We start from the raw sequence: 20,473 nt of genomic DNA, 5'->3' as shown, positions 1-20,473 counted from the left end.
CATCGATTTCATGTGGTGCTGCTTAATAATTTAATTTAATACGTATTATTTTGAAAATGTAAAGTAGATTTACATTATTTACTAAACTGTATTCCAAAGGCATATGTTACAATTATTTGAGTAGCATTGATAAGAAGATAAACCAAAACATTTTGAAATACCAAAATATCGATTTACACATTTTTTTTCCTGTTATCAGCCTCTAATTATAGTCATTTTTATACAGATAAAATTAGTAACACTTAGAAGAAGAATACAAGTAGAATATTAACTTTTTCTTATCTCATCATTGTGTCGAGTAGCTTATACCAAATAGTTTAATAATTGTTATCAAGTACAATTTACGATCGAACATGACGTACCATGAGGCAAGTGAAGTAGAGTTCGCCTGTTTTGTGACCTCGGCAAATGGAGGGTTAGTGTGGTCAGCAGCGTTCAACTAAACGTCAAATAAAACAAAAATTCATGAACAACTAACATTTAACTATGATTTTTAAAAAGTATGAATTGAGTGAATACTTAGAGTGAGATGCAGTTAGAGACAAATTTGCTTATGGCAATATAGCCTAGAGAACTTGAGCAGGAAGTGCAATTTACACCTAAAGAGTGATATGTTTATTAACCTTTTTAAGTTGAAGTTTTCCATGGGTGTCTCATATCTGCATATAATTTTAAAACACAATAATTTAAATTCATATATTATTAATACTATCGAGTTAGGGTATTAAACGTAATGATATTTTTACTACTATATTTCTATGTAAAAAAGTAATGTAAAAAAAAGCTACCATTTCGAACATGAACGTCAATGGGTTAGCTTCATGTAGATCAGTGGCGTAGCGAGGTCGGGTGTCACCCGGTGCGGCACTTATTGGTGTCACCTCCCATCAAACTTTTGATTTGCACCCCCCCCCCCCTCCTCAAACTTTTAATTTGCACCTCTTAAAAGACTATTTAACAATCGAATTACTCACTTAATTAAGTGGAATTATAATTTTTCTCTATATATTTTGCTATTTTTATGCCTTGGTGTCATCCCCTAAATGGTGTCACCCGGTGCGGTCCACACCCGCCCCCCCCCCTCGCTACGCCTCTGATGTTGAGTTAACTTGTTTTGTAACATATATTTTGTAAAACAACTTTACTGAAATGTATCATACGATAGTTGTATCTGACTCAGTTTTTTTATTTTCATTTTTTTTTCGAGATTTATACACCACTGTGTAATAAATTCACATATGTATCATGGTTGTAATACTAGTATCAGTATATCTCATCACTGTTACAAGTGTTTCATTGAAAGGGTAACGAAAACAAAAAAGGTAAGATCTGTTATGGGCATTTTGAATAACTGGAATAGAACAATCTGGTTGTGATGAAGTAATTCGCGTGTACAATTTTATACACTTTGGGTGAAAAGTCATTTTGTAAACGTTCTCTACAAAAGTGTAATTTTTTTCTAAGTTTAAAAAAATGTAATAAAGAAATGTGTGTCTACAGATAAAAACAGTAACGTGTTCACATGGAAATACATTACTTATCTGAACTGAGATTATCTGAACATTATGGATTACAAAAAAGTTCGCTACTTCTGTGAAAGGAAGAACAGTTATAAATGAATAAACGGAATAGCCTAAGTTTCATGAAGTATTTGTGTTGCCACAATATACTATTTAGAAGGTTTGATCAAGTAAGTATATTAAATTAATTTACATACAATTTATAAATATTTTAAAAATTTCGTATTTTTAGTTTATAATCTATGTTTAAAATTTTTAATACAGCATGATTTTTACGTTGATAGATATTGTTTATTCTGTGGAAGTTAAGTATGAATTGAAAAACTTACCAAAATGTGTTCCATCCAAAAATTAGAAACGAAAATAAACCGAGCAATGGAAAAAGAAATGTGAACGAAATCGACATGGGTAGAAGGGTATGATTTGAATTTTAATGAAAAGTAAGCTAATTTAAGAAAATTTACACACACACAAACAAACAAAAAACACACACAAATACACACACAAACACACACACACACACACATATATATATATATATATATATATATATATATATATATATATATATATATATATATATATATATATATATATATATATATATATATATATATATATATATATATATATTGAACAACACAATACTGAGGGGATGATATATATATATATATATATATATATATATATATATATATATATATATATATATATATATATTGAACAACACAATACTGAGGGAATGATATATATATATATATATATATATATATATATATATATATATATATATATATATATATATATATATATATACATATAAATATTATATACATAAACATTTACAAACGGAGAAATGACAAGTGTTGCAGTGTACCAGGTGTGTCCTATACTTACATTTATTTTGATCACTTTTATTGGCGAACCTGTCCAAATCCTCTGGTATAAAAAGTAGAGAGCTTATAATATGTATGACACCATTGGTGGCCCCTATATCTGAGTGTGCAACTTGCGCTCTGACACCTCCAAACATGATGTAGGTTGCTGTGTCAGAAAAGTTGAGTGGAATAATATAAAGTTAAACAAACTACAGTGGAATACTATAAAAGTTTACTCACTTCTTTGTCCACTGGGTATATTGGACCTGGAGTCTGTCTGTATGATGATCTCTTCACCATTGTCAGCATAATAACTCCTAGTTGCACCAAAGGCCAGCTGGTCAATGTATATCTTCTCTCTGAATGTGATTAATCTTCTTAGGAGCTAAAAAATAATGAACATCAATGCAAATTTAAAGACCCGAATCACTTATTTTAAATAGTATGAATCATTGTTTTTCTATACAGTTTATAAAAGAAGTTTTTCTTAGAGTTACAAAATTTAATTGAATAATGGAATTAGTGGAAGTGGAAGCGTTTGTCTATTATTGCTAATAGATACAAAGGGCTTTGTGTTTATCAATGAATATATCAATATATATATATATATATATATATATATATATATATATATACATATATATATATATATATATATATATATATATATATATATATATATATATATATATATATATATATATATATATATATATATATATGATTGTGTGTTTTCGTGTTTGTGCATTATACATTAGATCTACAATTAAAAAAAGCAAATTATTCACACTTTGTACTAGGTTAAACCCTAACATTGCAATAGTATTACTAATTACTTCAAAACGACAGTAAGTATTTATCTTTTATGTAATATGTTTTGTAAAGTTTACATTGAACAGAAATAAATGTTGGTTTCAATTAAAAATAAATGAAACCAAGTGAAAGAAATTGTATCTGTGTAATTTTTCTCTTAACTATTAAACCTGAAACCAACCCATCTCCATTTGTGCAGATCGTTCATCATTTGCCGTCCATAAGCAGTCAGGGCAAAGTTGTCAATGGCTGTTCCATTAGGTACAAAGAAGGTAAACTCGCATCTGGGGTAGGAAAAGAAATTATGGCAAAAGATTTTATTCATGAGTAAAATAAAATTTGAATATTGAAGAAAGTAGCTTGTTAAAACAAACCTCTGAATTTGTTTTAACCATTTTATTATTTTTCTAGTATCATGAATCAGTGGCGTAGCGAGGTCGGGTGTCACCCGGTGCGGCACTTAATGGGTGTCACCCCCCCCCCCCCCCAGAGGCGTAGTGACCCTTCCCGGGGACAAACTTTCAAATTTTCGATTTGCATCCCCCCTCAAACTTTCGATTTATACCCCCCCCCTCAGACTTTCGATTTGAACCCCCCCCCCCCCCCTCAAACTTTCGATTTGCACCCCCCAACTTTTTTTCTATATATTTTGCTATTTTTTGCCTTGGTGTCACCCCCCTAAATGGTGTCACCCGGTGCGGTCCGCACCCCCCGCACCCCCCCTCGCTACGCCTCTGTCATGAATAATGCTTCTCTTTCTTCTGGATAATCATATTTTTTTGTACAAAAGATTTCTACGTAATTCGAAACGTTTACTTGATGTGTTAGGTTGCAAATTTGTAATTAAGCCGAGATCCTCTGGGAGAAGCTGTGTGATTTATGAGATTTTTTTTTATCTATTAGATTGCATGAGTATAGGCGGGAGGGGTTTTATGAGATCGGGAGGGGTGGTCACTTTATACATTTTTAGGATCGCGGGCTAAGTTTTACTGGGAATGGTGAAAAGAATATAATTTCTATGTAAATAATATTTAATTAGTGTGGGGGGGGGGGGGGCGGCAAACGTTTCCCCCCCCCCCCTCCCCCAAGAGATGCCTGGAAGATTTTCTAATTGTATGGTCTCCCTACGACAATGGCTCCATTAATTATAACTCCGTGCATAATGTTTTTAAAAATATAATTTTAAAAAAAATTACGTTTCATTGTTTGATAAATTAAATTATGTGCCCCTAACGCTAAGCGTTTACACATGCAAAACTACAAAAGACAAAATTTTGTTGAAATAGAAATGAAAACCTATCTAGACCATCGCCACACAAGCCTCCATAGAAATTTTGATTCTGATTGGCTTGTCCAGTGTTAGTTTGGTTCTGATTGGCTTGTCCAGTGTTAGTTTGGTTCTGATTGGCTTGTCCAGTGTTAGTTTGATTCTGATTGGCTTGTCCAGTGTTAGTTTGATTCTGATTGGCTTGTCCAGTGTTAGTTTGCCAGGTGCCAGCAGCAGGAGGGACTTGACCAGCGGCAGCACTGGCACTAAACACACAGTCCTGGTTTCTGGTCAGAGTTGGATCTCTCATGTAGGCGTCCAGACCTACGTACTTGAGCTGGGTGTATGTCGATCTACGGGAAAAAAAAACAATTTATTAAAAATCTACCTTTTTACTTTCTCGTATATACGTAGTATAGAGAAAGTATTGTAATCGTGCAAAAAAAAAAATCGAGATTTTTACAAATCTCGACGTTTTACACCTCACTGATACGGAAAAACATAATTTTGCAATCTTGTCCGTATGTCTGTCTGTGTGTGTGTCTGTGTGTGTGTCTGTCCGTGTGTAAACACGATAACTTGAGTACCGTTACAGCTAGGTTGATGAAATTTCATATATAAGTATTTTATCAAAATCGTAGATCCGTATCAACTTTTGAGCGATTTCCGATAACCGGAAGTGGTACTTTTCCTACTTTGAATTTTTTAAAAGCCTATAACTTGAGTACTATTTCAGATAGATAAATGAAATTTCACATGTAAGTAAAAGATCTAATTCTCTACCTTCTGTTGAATTTTGAGTAATTTCCGTTGACTGGAAGTAGTAATTTACGCTACTTCCGATTTCTCAAAAAACTAATGTAAATTTTAAAAGTACTAATAATATTGCGCACTATTATGCGCTTTTTTTATTTGCGTTCACTTGGTGTGCAATTAATTTGTCTACGAGATTTTATTCTATTTTTAAAACTTTAAGTATTTAAAATGGATTAAAAATCATGTCTATAGCCCGAGTTTCCATCCCCTGTTATTTTATATAAGAATATTCGAGAAAGTTTAGGGGAGATCACTCCCGGTTTATTAAGTAAGAATTTTATTCTGATATTTACATGAAAACATATTCTATATGGGTTGATTATTATATTTAAAGCCATTTTTTTAAACCTGCGAGTTAATAATTTTTTTTAAAGTCAATACTGAATTACTAAAAATTATATATACCATAAATAGAAATGTATTTATTCTTTTAAAAGTAAGATAATACCGTATCAAAACATTTCAGAAATTGTTTATATTTAATGATGCACCTGGTTTATATTTTCATACTTAATAACGTATCGCGTTCATCTTTTATGATATACCTTGTTCATATTTTATGATGTATCTAATTACGTTTTGTAAATTAAACAATGTCGATTATTTTTACTTGCAAGCTATCAATATGCAACAAATGCAACTTGCATTATTTTAATGTGTGGTGTCATGAATTTAAAACCACACAATTAAGTTTCACTTTACTGACAACTTCCAAACAGTCAACTCAAGCTGTGAAATCTAACAATCAAGATGGATAAGACTTCAGTTCTGAAAATCATCCGAACTAATTTATTCTAAAAATAGATGATAGATTCTCGGGTGTTAAAGAAGTAATAATTTTTCACATGTAAACATGTTTTTCTACATAGAATAAATTCTAAAATAATATAACCTAATCACACCTATATTTTATTCCATTTAAATAAAAACAATGTACTCACACGAGCCAGTCCTCACAGAAGACAGTGTATGGAATATCCCGAGTGGGGATCCCAAAAACTGCATCAATCTGATGGACCGCTCCATTAGTGACACCTATGTCAGGTTTGATAACTCTGGCCTTTACATATCCTCCTTCTACCCATAGATCTGAATCACAAAACGAGTGTGAAAATTAACAATAAGATAATTACAAAATATAAGTGTAAGCGATTAAAACATGATATATTTATATTAATGATTGACACATTATTAAAACATTTTAAAAATTCTATGACAAAAAAAAACAATACAATTTATTTTTTTTTTTTTTTTTTTTTTTTTTTTTTTTTTTTTTGCAAATAATATCGGAAAGTTGTATTTTGACAGTACCATTTCCTTCCTGGTAAACCTTGATAAGACTTCCATTATATCTTGAAGTTGCGGTTTTAAAGGATTCATAGTCCCTGTTATGGTCTATTAAATTAATGGAATGGCCTTGTTCTAAAACACTCATCTCGAAAATCTAAACGTATTTTTAAAAAAAACGAAACAAAATTTATTATTAATTAAATGCAATCCTCACAATTAAGGTGTAGACTTTTAATTAATTTTTAACGCTACATTTTTATGTATATTATTGGCTTATCATTGTTATTATAAAGTATAGTAGCCTACTTAAATACAAATAGATGAAATAAAGCCATAAATAAACCATATACCATATCAACCAAAGACTGGTTTTCAGTATAGTTTGGGTAGATCGCCCTTATGGCATTCATGGCTGCGTTTGTTGGGGCAAGTACAATAACGCCACTGGTGGCATTCAAGTGGTCCTGTAGATCTTGACTTGTTGCATTAATCAGCTGTGCAAAGTTTCTAAGAATATATAGGCATTTCTTTTCATTTCCAATCTGACGCGTAGCGAGGGGGGGGGGGGGCGGCAGGGGGTGCGAACCGCACCGGGTGACACCATTTAGGGGGGTGACACCAAGGCAAAAAATAGCAAAATATATAGAGAAAAACTTGAGGGGAGGGGGTGGATATCGAATGTTTGAGGGGGGGAGGTGCAAATCGAAGGTTTTAGGGGGGGGGGGTGGGTGGGTGCAAATCGAAAGCTTGAGGGAAGGGGGGTGCAAATCGGAAATTTGAATCTTTGTCCCCGGGAAGGGTCGCTACGCCTCTGTGGGGGTGACACCATTAAGTGCCGCACTGGGTGAAACCCGACCTCGCTTCTACACTGTTTCCAATGCATCCAAAGTACATACATAAAGAAAAGTAAAAAGTATATATATATATATATATATATATATATATATATATATATATATATATATATATATATATATATATATATATGTATATATATATGTATATATATATATATATATATATATATATATATATATATATATATATATAGCATGAATAGGAAACATTTATCGGTTTACGTTGTTTTTTTATATTAATAAGTTTTATTTTTTTATCTCATTTAACTAAATATCACGTATACGGAGACGAATAAATGTTCAAAAACCTTACTGAGTGTTAGGATCAATCTGAATCTCCTCAATAGCAGTCTTGTAAACAAATCCCAGCATGGCATCAATCTGATGGACAACACCATTGAGAACAGTTCTGTTGCCTGGGTTCAGTTTGGCTGTTACAGTTCCACCACCTTTTAGTGCACCCGTAACGTACACTGGGGATAATGGCAAGATTTAACAAGGATTAGACGGCATGGTCTAGGGGTAGAGCGCTAGAGTGCTAATTTTAAGTCTCGAGTTCGAATGCAAGATGAATACAGTAGAACGTCCTTGAGTCCACTCAGCTCTAAAAAGTACCTAACTCAAGATAAGAAAAGTAAAGGCGGCTGGACATATTTAAGAATACACTGTCACTTCATATGCCGAGGTCGCAGAAACAGGAGAACTCTACTTCGGTTGCTCCCAAGGACCATCGAGTTCGAAAAGTGAACTACGTTTTTTTGAAAGCACATTGTGGTTTAACATCAATAACAAACTTTCACATTATATCAGAAAAAAATGCATACAAATCTCAATATATCGTAATATATTTACGTTTTAGGAAAATTTGTGAATTAAATTTAAATAATGTAATAATAAATGATGAAAACGATGAAACGTGCACCTTAATAATAATCCGTGTATATATATATATATATATATATATATATATATATATATATATATATATGTGTGTGTGTGTGTGTGTGTGTGTGTATAGAAGTTTAGAAATTGGAAACAGCATTAGAAACAGCCATACTTCCTTCTCTGTAGTTCCTGAAGATAACAGCCCCTGAATTTAACTGTGTGTTGAATCTCTCATTGTGGTTAACTAGTGATGTGTACAGGACTTGGTTGGGGATGATGTGGAGGGTGATGATCTGTTAACATAAGACAGTGCTCCTATAAATCTTAATAGTCTATACAGGTTAGATTTTATATATATATATATATATATATATATATATATATATATATATATATATATATATATATATATATATATATATATGTAAATACATAAAGTTATTTCGATAAACTGCTGTTCACTCTATTACTTTATTTACAACAGCAAAGATTACACTTCCTTCACTAATTAAAACATTCCAAGTCTTAACCGTCAACACACACGGCTTCCGTTTGATCTACTCCGATTATATAGCCCCCAGATTCACTCACTGCAGTCAATGAGCAAAATACAGCGATTGATCGCTCATGCATTCACTTCCGTTCGCCAGGGATTCATCTTTTACACACGTTTCACTTCAAGTATATATATATATATATATATATATATATATATATATATATATATATATATATATATGTATATATATATATATATATATATATAACGTGAGTCGCATTTATCCAAAGATAATACCTCCAGCATCAGCCTAGAATTTCCCTGTAGCTCACTGAGTTTCTCCGATGGGATCATGTTCATTGCCTCGTCAGTTGGGATCAGAAAGGTGACTTGCTCGCCTGTAAGGATTTCTTGTATCTGTGAAGTGTAATTGTATTCTTCATCTTCCTGTGGAGCGTTTCTCAGAACTTCCATCATCTTGCTGAAGAACAGGTACCTAGTGATTATGTATGGAATAATGTACTTCACTTTTTTTTCTTACTAGTATGAATGTTCACCTAAATATCTAAAAATTTCTTTCCAAAATGTAATACACTTTGAATTATCTCTTTGTTTTACAATTAGTTTTATAATTATAATTATTATAGTTTTATAATTTAAATTCTACAAGTTTCAAATGATGATATATTTACAAAGAAAAGCAGGCTGAAATCGGAGTCAATGGACTCAATGGCGCATAACCAGTTGACACGTAACGCTTAATTGTGTTGGTGGCGTGGTCGAGTCGGCAAAAAGCTCATAGTTGATAAATTCGAACAAAGTCTCGAGTTCAAACCCACTGGCAGAAAAATCACGATCCCCTCTTTACTAATAATTAAGAAGAAGAACGAAGAAGGCCTAATGCAATTGGTAACTAAGTAAGGTAAATTTTGTGATACTAAAAACAAGGAAAGCACATATCGATCCAATGTCTATGTTGGTAAAAGCGAGTGCGCTCAAAGACTAGACAAAAGGGAAACCGTTGAGCTAAATGTTGTACAATGAAATCACGTCTGATCTGTGTTTGTGAAAAGATTAAATAAATAAAACGAGCCGACCCGCTGCGAATCATACGCCGATATTTAGTTTTTTTTTCTACTTTTCAGTAATTTATAATTTGTGATTTCGACAGTACCAATGCTGCCACTGAAAATATTTGCTTAAAAACACTAACCCCCCCCCCCTCCCCCCCCCCCCTCCACGTGAAATCAGCCTCCTCTAGTTACCTCCTCTAAGTTTAAAATCGTTTCAAACTAAATTATCTGCCCCTAATAGCCGTCACCAAACCCGTCTCTATGATTGTAAAATGTAAACAGCGTGAACCACAGCTCACCAGACCATGTGAGGGGGTGGGGGGTGGTAGCGATAGAGAGGAAGAGAGGGGACTGTAAGGCGCGCTTGCATCTTTTTTTTTTAACGGCTCCCAGAAGAGAATTATATATATAGATTCTCTCTGTAGATTTTTTTTGTTAGGGTCGAGGTGTTGGATGTCACCCGGGGAAGGGAGAGGGGGGTGGAAGCTACACCCCCGGGAAACATGCCGGCAGATATTCTCCCTGGTATTACTTCGTGGGGGAAGAAAGTCTACCGCCACCCCTCCCCCCACCCCCACCAAACGTAATGGAATTTATATAGAAAATATATACGTTGATCAGTGCTTCATCCCCCCCGGATATATCAAGCGTCCCCCCCCCCCCCCCGGAGAAAAAAGTCTGGAAGAAACACGGCATGCCGTAGGTAAAATTTGGTCCTGTCAGATCCTGTCTGCCACACACACACACTGTTGAGCGTGCACATAAAGGGGAGAAAATCTGAAATGTTTTCCCTTACACTCCACCATTATGTGTTTTTTACATGGAGAGTTACTCCTCTTTGTGGTACCGTTTCAGTTATTGAGCGTGTACTTACCGTATCCAGGTTTCGAGTCATTTCAATGTACTCTACTCATTATATGCTATGATCATTGTAATTTAGTAGTGTAATTTAAAGTCTTTTATTCTACCAGTTAACTTTGTTTTAAGAAAGTTTATTAAAAAAAATTAAAATAAAAAGCACTAATATATGCACTAAAAAGATTTTCTATAAATATATAATAACCTTCTAGTGTTCTGTATATTAATTTCATAAAATATTAAACCAGTTACAAATTTCACATTCAATTTTCGTAACTCTGTTTCTAAAATATGTATTCACATCTTATTACTCTCCATACAAAAAGAGTGAAAATATTTTTAAGGCCTCTGAAAATCAATCAGAAATTTTTTTTTACCTGACGACATCCTAAATCGTCCAAAGCATCAAAAGCTGATTCCCACGTCGTATCATCTTGACCAGTGGTCACCCACCCACTAGTCACCAGTAGAGCTAACGTTAAGACCACCTGCCTTGCAGCCATGTTGTCTTTGACTTACCTGAACGAGGCTTTCACCTATCCTAAACAAACAACACACCTGCCCCAAGTTACCTGTGGTGAGACGTACTTGCCATTGTTAGCCTGACTTTAACGATACAAAAACAATTCGGGTGATTGATCAACAAAGGCGGGCATGGGACAGTAATTAAACAACACACGCATGTATGGGAGATAAGTTGTTTCGTTTTCAATACAATATTAAATAGAACTATGTTGTATAAAAGTGCTAAGATTAATATATGATTATATATGTATATATATATATATATATATATGTATATATATATATATGTATGTATGTATATATATATATATATATATATATATATATATATATATATATATATATATATATATATATAACAGTTGGATGTGTGTGTGCATAGCATGAACAGAACCAGTACAGAACCAGTACAAAAAGAATACAGAACTAACCACTAACCAGTGGCGCTTACACTAACTTACTTTCGCTCTCTCTCTAATGTATTGAATTATAACTATCATTGAGGATAATGCGCTAAATGCATTAGGCTAGAAGGGAAACGAAAATGTTTGTTTGAGGTTGTCATAGTTTTTATTATAAGCACCTTATCTTCGAAAAAATGTCATTGATTTATTTAGTTAAATAAAGAACATAATTTTTATCATACAGGTACAGAGCTAAACAGAACCAGTGGCGTTACACCTACCCACATATAGTTTACATTTTACTTTTTTTTTTGTATTCGGTAGATTCTTCAACTTAATATTATTGAAGGAAGCAATCAAATTACAACGTCGAGTTTAGATTTAGTGAGATTTTAATGAGTAAGAATTGTAAATTGTAATAGAATATATTTTCAGTAAGAGATCGATTTATTTTGTTAAAAAAAAATAAAGTTTGTGGGCTCAAATTAGACGTCATGTGTGTGTGGGGGGGGGGGGGTGTAGTTCTGCATTTTGTGAAGGTGACTGATGGTGGGGATGGGGGTAAACAACTTCCTAAAAGCGTAACGTCTTTGATAGATGATACCCTAATTTTTTACGCTTGTGTTTGATTAGTTTTAAACAACCTGCGATTTCGAAAACTATTTGTTTTACGCTGAATAAGAAAATAAATATGCTAGTTACTTCCCTTTTCGTTCAATAATATATAGCAAGGGGTAGAACCTAATACTACGATAGCAAAATCCTAAAAAAAAATTAATATAGAAAATGAAAGTAATAAATACAAATAAGAAAACTTTTTTGTTATTATATTTGTGTGCAAACTATTTGCTTCCTAGTAAAATAGATATATTTTACCATTAATCAAAAATGTATTTATTGTTTTAATTTAGCTGAATTAGATAACTCGTAGCGACGTTAAATACTTGACTAGTATTTTATTAGTTCAAATCTATATTTTAATAATCATATTTCTTCTTCCATGCTGTAATGATGTTTATGTCTTTTTGAAACTTTATAACCAAACTACGTTATGCTCGGTTTCTGCTTTCTTCTACTTGACATCTATGACGTATAACTTGCGTTATAACATATAGGATTTGATTGTTAGCGAACGCTCATCTTGAGTGGTCCCGACACAGGGCTTGAGTGGTCCCGACACAGGGCTTAATTGGTCAGACACAAGGGTCCAGACACAGGGCTTGAGCGGTCCCGACACAGGGCTTGAGCGGTCCCGACAAAGGGCTTGAGTGGTCCCGACACAGGGGTTGTGGTCCCGACACAGGGGTTGAGTGGTCCGACACAGGGTTTGAGTGGTCCCGACACAGGGCTTGAGTGGTCCCGACACAGGGTTTGAGTGGTCCCGACACAGGGTTTGAGTGGTCCCGACACAGGGTTTGAGTGGTCCCGACACAGGGGTTGAGTGGTCCCGACACAGGGGTTGAGTAGTCCCGACACAGGGGTTGAGTGGTCCCGACACAGGGGTTGAGTGGTCCCGACACATGGTTTTAGTGGTCCCGACACAGGCCGCAGTTATTGACACAATATTTTTGCTCAGCCGCCTCAGCACACCACATCGCAGTCTCCGTCGTCTTATCGTCTCAACATTAGCATGTAGGTGTAGGCTGTATCGTTAAAGTCTCCGCTTTAACCTGCAAGGGTCGCCAGGAAGCGTACATGGAACAAATGTTAATGTATAAACAATGAAACAATAATATACTAATTGCTGAATCCGATACCCAGTGTGGTTCGTTAAGTCTCCGCTTTAACATGTAGGTATAGCCATGAAGAGTACATAGAAAGCTGTCATCAATCTTTCTACGATGATAAACTTCTGGTACATTTCATACACCGCTGGGGTCGTTAACCAGGTAGGAGGCGATCTGTGTTGCGCTCAGCGTCTCGATCCTGTAACCTCGTTCACGGGTTCTCGTGTCGCACTTCCTGCGCACACCCACTGACATGTAGCCCAATGGGGAAGCGGGGGGGGGGGGGGGGGAAGAGGAAGGAAGAATACTATAGCCCCTGAGGGGGTGGTGGTTGCACAAGATGGTTTTACCATCACAGCTCAGACGAACAACCTGAATGTTAGTAGGAAAATGGGATCTTCTTCTTCGTTCTTAATTAAGAATATGGTGGATGATTTAGACAACAAGTCCGACTTCGTGAATAAACCGCACTGTGGTCTCCAGCTCAGCAGGTGTCCCATATAATTTTTCCCTGAGTGGGGTGAGCAGGGGCCAGTGTCTGACTCGCGCCTGGCTATATAAAGAACATTCCTGAAGGACGAGCTCCGAATTTTCCAGGGCCTTATTTTCTATATAAATTCCATTTCGTTCGTGGGGTGGGGGGCGGTAGACTTTCTTTGAGGGCGGAGGGGGGGGGGGGGGGCTATACCGAAGAGATGCCTTGAAGAAACTCTGTTTGAAACATAGGTCATCAGTGTATACATTTCGTTGAATTAACAATTTTTGTGAAAACGCAAATGAGTGCCATCGTTTTTTAGGCCAAACCTAATAAATATGAAGCAACTTGTAACAAAAATTAAAAGGGAAGTTATTAATTTAAAATGTGTGCTTGTATTAGTGTTAACGGTTTTCTCCCCTTTCATATTTATTCACATGCGTAGAGAATAAATAATGCTACACGATAATTATTTAACTAAGCACTATACAATATATAGTTAGAAGACAATAACATTGGAAGTTAAAGAAAAAAATAGACCTAGTATCAAAGTTTTAGTTTAATACAGTGTATTACATAATATGTGATTTTACGTATTATGTTAATGATAAATGCATGACAATACTAGACTGGGAACAGTGCTGACCCAATTATCCCTTCATACGCATAAAGGTAAATGAAACAAGTGAACGCTGTTTCACATGCTACAAATTCTGTAAGGTTCGTAATGGTGCTTTAAAAAAAAAACCACTTTAACACATATACATACTCGTTTAACCAATAACTGGGTTGTGCTTTCACTTACTCAATTTCCGGTTTCTGAAAAGCCATTACCTTGAGTATCGTTTACTTTAAGATGAAGAAATATTTCACATGTAAGTAGTATTCCAAATGCGCATGCTTTGTCAAATTTTGATCGATTTCCGGTAACAGGGAACGGTATTTTACTCTATTACTTTGTGAAGACTATACCGTGAGAACTGTTCCAGTTAGTTGGACAAAATTTCGCATTTAAGTACACTTTTTAAGTTTCAGTTACCTCCAATAAACCGAAAGTGTACTTTACTCTATAACTGTGTTCTAAAATAACTTTAACTTGACAGCCGTTTCATTTATGTTAATGAAATTTCAGAAATTAGTATATGATCTTATTCCATTTATTATAGCAAATTTTTAATTGATTTCCGGTGAAGGAAAGTATCACTTTACGCTACTTCCGATTTCTGAAAACATTACTTTTACTGGACCTATTTTTTCAAAAGTTTTCATTTAGGTCAAGACTCGATAATAACACACTGTGACATAAAATGTGATTTAATTAGATGTTTCATAATATTTCATAATATTTTTCAAAAATTAATTAAAGTTTATTTATAAAGTATTAATGTTTTGCTCTACTATGCACACATTGGTTACGTACATTTGGTGCGGAATTAAATTGTCTACTCGATTCTATTGTACGTACATCTGGTGCGCAATTCCCTTTTCTAATCTCTATTCTATTTTTAAAGAATGTCAGTATTTAAAAAAACAGGGAGTGATCTCCCCTAAACTTTCGCTAATGTTCTTATATAACTAACTATGTGGGATATGGCACCTCGGGATATAGACATGATGTTTAATCCATTTTTAATTACTTAAACTTTTAAAAATATAATAGAATCTCGAAAAAAAAAGAATTGCGCACCAAGTGTACACCAAACAAGATGTGCATAATAGTGCGGAATATTATTAGTACTTTATAAATTCACATGCGTTTTTTGAGAAATCAAAAATAGCGTAAATTAATACTTCCAATCTACGGAAATCATTCAAAATTTGTCCCAGGGCAGAAAATTAGATCTTTTTCTTACATGTGAAATGTCATTTATTTATCTGAAATAGTACTCAAGCTATAGGCTTTTGAAAAATTGAAAGTAGAAAAAATGCCATTTCCGGTTTTCGGAAATCGCTGAAAAATTGAAACAGATATACAAATTTGATATAATACTTATATATGAAATTTCATCAACCTAGCTGTAAAGGTACTCAAGTTATCGTGTTCAGAGACAATCCTACACACACACAGAGAGAGACATACGGACAAGATTGCAAAACTATGTTTTTCCGACTCAGGTATGTGTAAAACGTTGAGATTTGCAAAAATCTCGATTTGTTTTTTTTTTTTTTGCACGATTACAAGACTTTCTCTATAGTTCGTATATACGAGAAAGTAAAAATCAATAGAATCATGTCTATATCCTGATTGCATGACAGTGCCATCCATATAAGAATTTACGAGAAAATGTAGGAGATATTACTCCCGCTATTTAGTTTAAACAAAACTCTAAAAAGTTCCCACAATTTCTAATTTTAATTCACGAACTTAGCCTTTCCTTGACGTCCGCTCCAATTAGTATAAATAATCTCAGCGTCATTGTGCTATTTAGCGCTTTCAAGCGCCATCTACAAGACAGGCGCAGCTCTACTTCCCTGATAAGGTTCCGTGTAGAACAGAGCACCATCCCAGCCAGCTGACGTTACGTCATCAGGGCTCCCCCCCAGGTAGGTGGTTCTGTGTCACCAGCGCCCCTCCCAGGCAGGCGGACATGTACTTCCATCGCCCTGTCCCGGTAGGAAGATCGTCAAAGCCTTTCGACAGGCCCGGGTTTAACCCGCGCTTCCTGCCCGGCAGGCATCTTGAGTTGGACAAGTCCTCAACCTCCCTGGCAGTGTATAAAGCCTTAGGCGGCCCTGAGCTGACCTTAGCCGTCTGTTCCAGGCAGGCAGTCCTGTGCTGACCAGGTACGCGGCTCTGTTCTTGTCAGAGCCTATTTTCATGGCAGGCGGCCTTGTCCTGATACACATCCCTAACATGTAGGGTATTTTTTTTAGCTCTCCCTCCTACATCCCCCCCCTCTCTTGTCATATGTATTTTTGCCGTTTTCAGCCTGATTTTAACATTACAAAAACGACCTGGGTGATTGATCAAAAAAGGATGTTCATCAAACTTTACACCCGTAGAGAATTTGTACATAACCAGTACACAACCATTACACTACCAGTACATAACCAGTACACAACCAGTACACAACCAGCACACAACCAGTACACAACCAGTACATAACAAATACACAAGTACACAACCAGTACACAACCAGAACACAACCAGTACACAACCAGTACACAAGTACACAACCAGTACACAAGTACACAACCAGTACACAACCAGTACACAACCAGTACACAACCAGTGCACAACCAGTACACAACCAGTACACAACCAGTACACAACCAGTACATAACCAGTACACAACCAGAACACAACCACAACCAGTACACAACCAGTACACAACCAGTGCACAACCAGTACACAACCAGTACACAACCAGTACACAACCAGTACACAACCAGTACACAACCAGTACACAATCAGTACACAAGTACACAACCAGTACACAACCAGCACACAACCAGTACACAACCGGTACACAACCAGCACACAACCAGTACACAACCAGTACACAAGTACACAACCAGTACACAAACAGTACACAACCAACTAGTACACAACCAACTAGTACACAACCAGTACACAACCAGTACACAACCAGTACACAAGTACACAACCAGTACACAAGTACACAACAAGTACACAACCAGTACACAACCAGTACACAACCAGTACACAACCAGTACACAAGTACACAACCAGTACACAACCAGTACACAACCAGTACACAACCAGTGCACAACCAGTACACAAACAGTACACAACCAGTACACAAACAGTACACAACCAGTACACAACCAGTACACAACCACAACCAGTACACAACCAGTACACAACCAGTGCACAAACAGAACACAACCAGTACACAACCAGTACACAACCAGTACACAACCAGTACACAACCAGTACACAACCAGTACACAACCAGTACACAACCAGTACACAACCAGTACACAACCAGTACACAAAAAGTACACAACCGGTTCACAACCAGTACACAACCGGTACACAACCAGCACACAAGTACACAACCAGTACACTGCCATTACACAACCAGTACACTGCCATTACACAACCAGTACAAAACCAGTACACAACCAGTACACAACCAGTACACAACCAGTACACAACCAACTAGTACACAACCAGTACACAACCAGTACACAACCAGTACACAACCAGTACACAACCAACTAGTACACAACCAGTACACAACCAGTACACAACCAGTACACAATCAGTACACAACCAGTACACAACCAGTACACAACCAGTACACAACCAGCACACAACCAGTACACAACCAGTACACTGCCATTACACAACCAGCACAAAACCAGTACACAACCAGTACACAACCAACTAGTACAAAACCAGTACACAACCAGTACACAAGTACACAACCAGTACACAACCAGTACACAACCAGTACACAACCAGTACACAACCAGTACACAACCAGTACACAACCAGTACACAACCAGTACACAACCAGTACACAACCAGTACACAACCAGTACACAACCAATACACAACCAGTACACAACCAGTACACATCTGTCATAGAGACAAAAATCACTAGTGTATTTTCTGTTTACGAGAGCTTGACAAAGCCTCTACAGAACTTTCACGAATTATTCCGCGATATTATTATATTACTATAGTACTATGGTACGGCTAATCGAAAACTTACCATCAATGTGACAAGACTTAAATACACCAGTTTTGCAAACACGGTCGATCATCACATTTTATAAATTGATTTTTAACTGAATATAAAGAGAATAGAGAAATATAAGCAGTAGATAAACAATATTACGCACCTAAAAAGAACATTTTAATTTACACAATTGAAATTCACATTTGAATGTGGTTTTCACATGTTTGCACCAGTGTCCATGGACAGCATACGAAAGTCTACAGTATCAACATTTCTGGTTTCGTGTTTAAGCATGTTTTATCATTGAATGTAGTTTAGGTAAGACTTTTATTTAACGCAATTTCTTTTATAAGCATTCTTAAATGTAAAGGCAATTGTAGCCAACAAAGACGCATTAAATGGATTTATATACTCTATGAGTATGTGCCATAGCAGGTCAATCAAGTAAGCAACCCATGCGATGTCAAACAAGTAAATATGTTGCGTTTTGGACCAAATTACCGTGAAGTGTTGATAGAAACATCAACACGGTATTGCCCAATATACTTCAGTAAGACAATCAATAGGGCTTGTAAGTCTCGGCCTCTCTCGCTTAAAATTAGCCAGTGAGAGATGGATTTTCTAAATAAATTGAACATTATTCCCAATAATAACAAAAATCATGTGGACTTTTTGTTTCTATGTCCTGCTTAGGAGATTATAAAATATCAAAGCGTAACCTTTATAAATTTGTTGTAACAATATCAGAATCAAATTAAGTAGGCCTACCGGTAGGCCTAGACCAGGGGTCGGCAACCTTTTGAGACGAAAGAGCCAAAAGTTCCAATTTACAACATTATCCGGTTTCTAAAGAGCCACTAACATTTTTATGTCAATAGTATATTTGTTTACGATTATATATATATATATATATATATATATATATATAATCCTAAACAAATATTATACTATATATATATATATATATATATATATATATATATATATATATAATTTAAATATATATGTAATAATATCATTTGAATTTGTGTTGAGAGGTTCTACTATGTAAGTCAGGGTACTTGTATTTGTTGTGAATAGCTCAAATCTCTCAGCAAAATCATCCTTCATTTTGTTTATATTAATGCTGAAGTGATTGAATAGTAGCATTGGTTTCATAACGATATTTTTTTCAGATTTTCCGTTATTAAGTAATTTACCGCTCACCATGTATTTAACAAAAAAGTTTTTTTTTTCTAAACAAACCACTTCTTCAAGAAATACATAGGCTGGGTTTTTCCTTTCAGTTTTACACTTAGCTGGTTAAGTTTCTTTGTGATATCCAGTATGAAGTTGAATGTTTCAATTCGGAATGGACAATGTAATAGGAAGTAGATTGAGGGAGAAACTAAATATTCTAATATAATAGTGAATGTTTATTGTTTATATATATTGTTTATTACCGAGTGTTGCAGACTAATATTTTTATGAGTTTTTAAAAATAAAATAAAATAATTATTAATATTTGTGCATGGAGCTAAAGAGCCGCAACTGGACACAAAAGAGCCGCATGCGGCTCTCGAGCCGCAGGTTGCCGACCCTTGGCCTAGGGCCTAGACTATTAATATTATATCGTGTAGTCCACCATTATCATTTTTAATTTAGTTTTTTTACTTTCTCGTATACAGAGTAATCTTGCACCAAATTGACATGAAATTCTGAGTTTTCACCGTTTTACAACTCAGTACTTCATCACATACGGAGTTTAAGAGACTTATTCTAATCGGCAAAAAATATAAATCCATATTTATCAAAATGTCGCTTTATGCGTATTTGAGTCGAGAAAACTGGGTTTTGCAATTGTGTCCGAATGTCTGTGTGTGTATGTATGTCTGTAAACACGATAACTTGAGTACCGTTACAGCTAGGTTGATGAAATTTCAAATATAAGTATT

The 20,473-nt window shown here is 35.1% G+C and overlaps 2 protein-coding genes across 2 annotated transcripts; one reads left to right on the top strand and one right to left on the bottom strand.

Moving 5' to 3' along the window:
• Positions 1–194: 194 nt before the first annotated feature.
• LOC131951947 (uncharacterized) lies at positions 195–11,259 on the bottom strand. Its single transcript, XM_059314417.1, has 13 exons — positions 11,134–11,259; positions 10,962–10,972; positions 9,123–9,321; positions 8,499–8,619; positions 7,755–7,914; positions 6,935–7,091; positions 6,606–6,738; positions 6,236–6,383; positions 4,508–4,831; positions 3,393–3,495; positions 2,639–2,783; positions 2,418–2,564; positions 195–439 (listed from the first exon to the last, which is right to left on the bottom strand). The coding sequence occupies exons 1-13, from the start codon at positions 11,257–11,259 to the stop codon at positions 426–428; spliced, it is 1,788 nt and encodes a 595-aa protein (XP_059170400.1). The 3' UTR covers positions 195–425.
• A 1,946-nt stretch (positions 11,260–13,205) lies between these two features.
• LOC131951945 (uncharacterized) lies at positions 13,206–18,543 on the top strand. The gene is made up of 2 exons (XM_059314414.1): positions 13,206–13,317; positions 16,943–18,543. The coding sequence occupies exons 1-2, from the start codon at positions 13,206–13,208 to the stop codon at positions 18,541–18,543; spliced, it is 1,713 nt and encodes a 570-aa protein (XP_059170397.1).
• The last annotated feature ends 1,930 nt before the right edge of the window (positions 18,544–20,473 follow it).

Source organism: Physella acuta, unplaced genomic scaffold (genome assembly GCF_028476545.2).
Source record: "Physella acuta isolate Inbredline_101_S28 unplaced genomic scaffold, ASM2847654v3 ptg000840l, whole genome shotgun sequence".
NCBI classification, from domain to species: domain Eukaryota; kingdom Metazoa; phylum Mollusca; class Gastropoda; family Physidae; genus Physella; species Physella acuta.
Note: the sequence above shows the minus strand (reverse complement) of the source record. Positions and strands in the feature narration are given on the sequence as shown.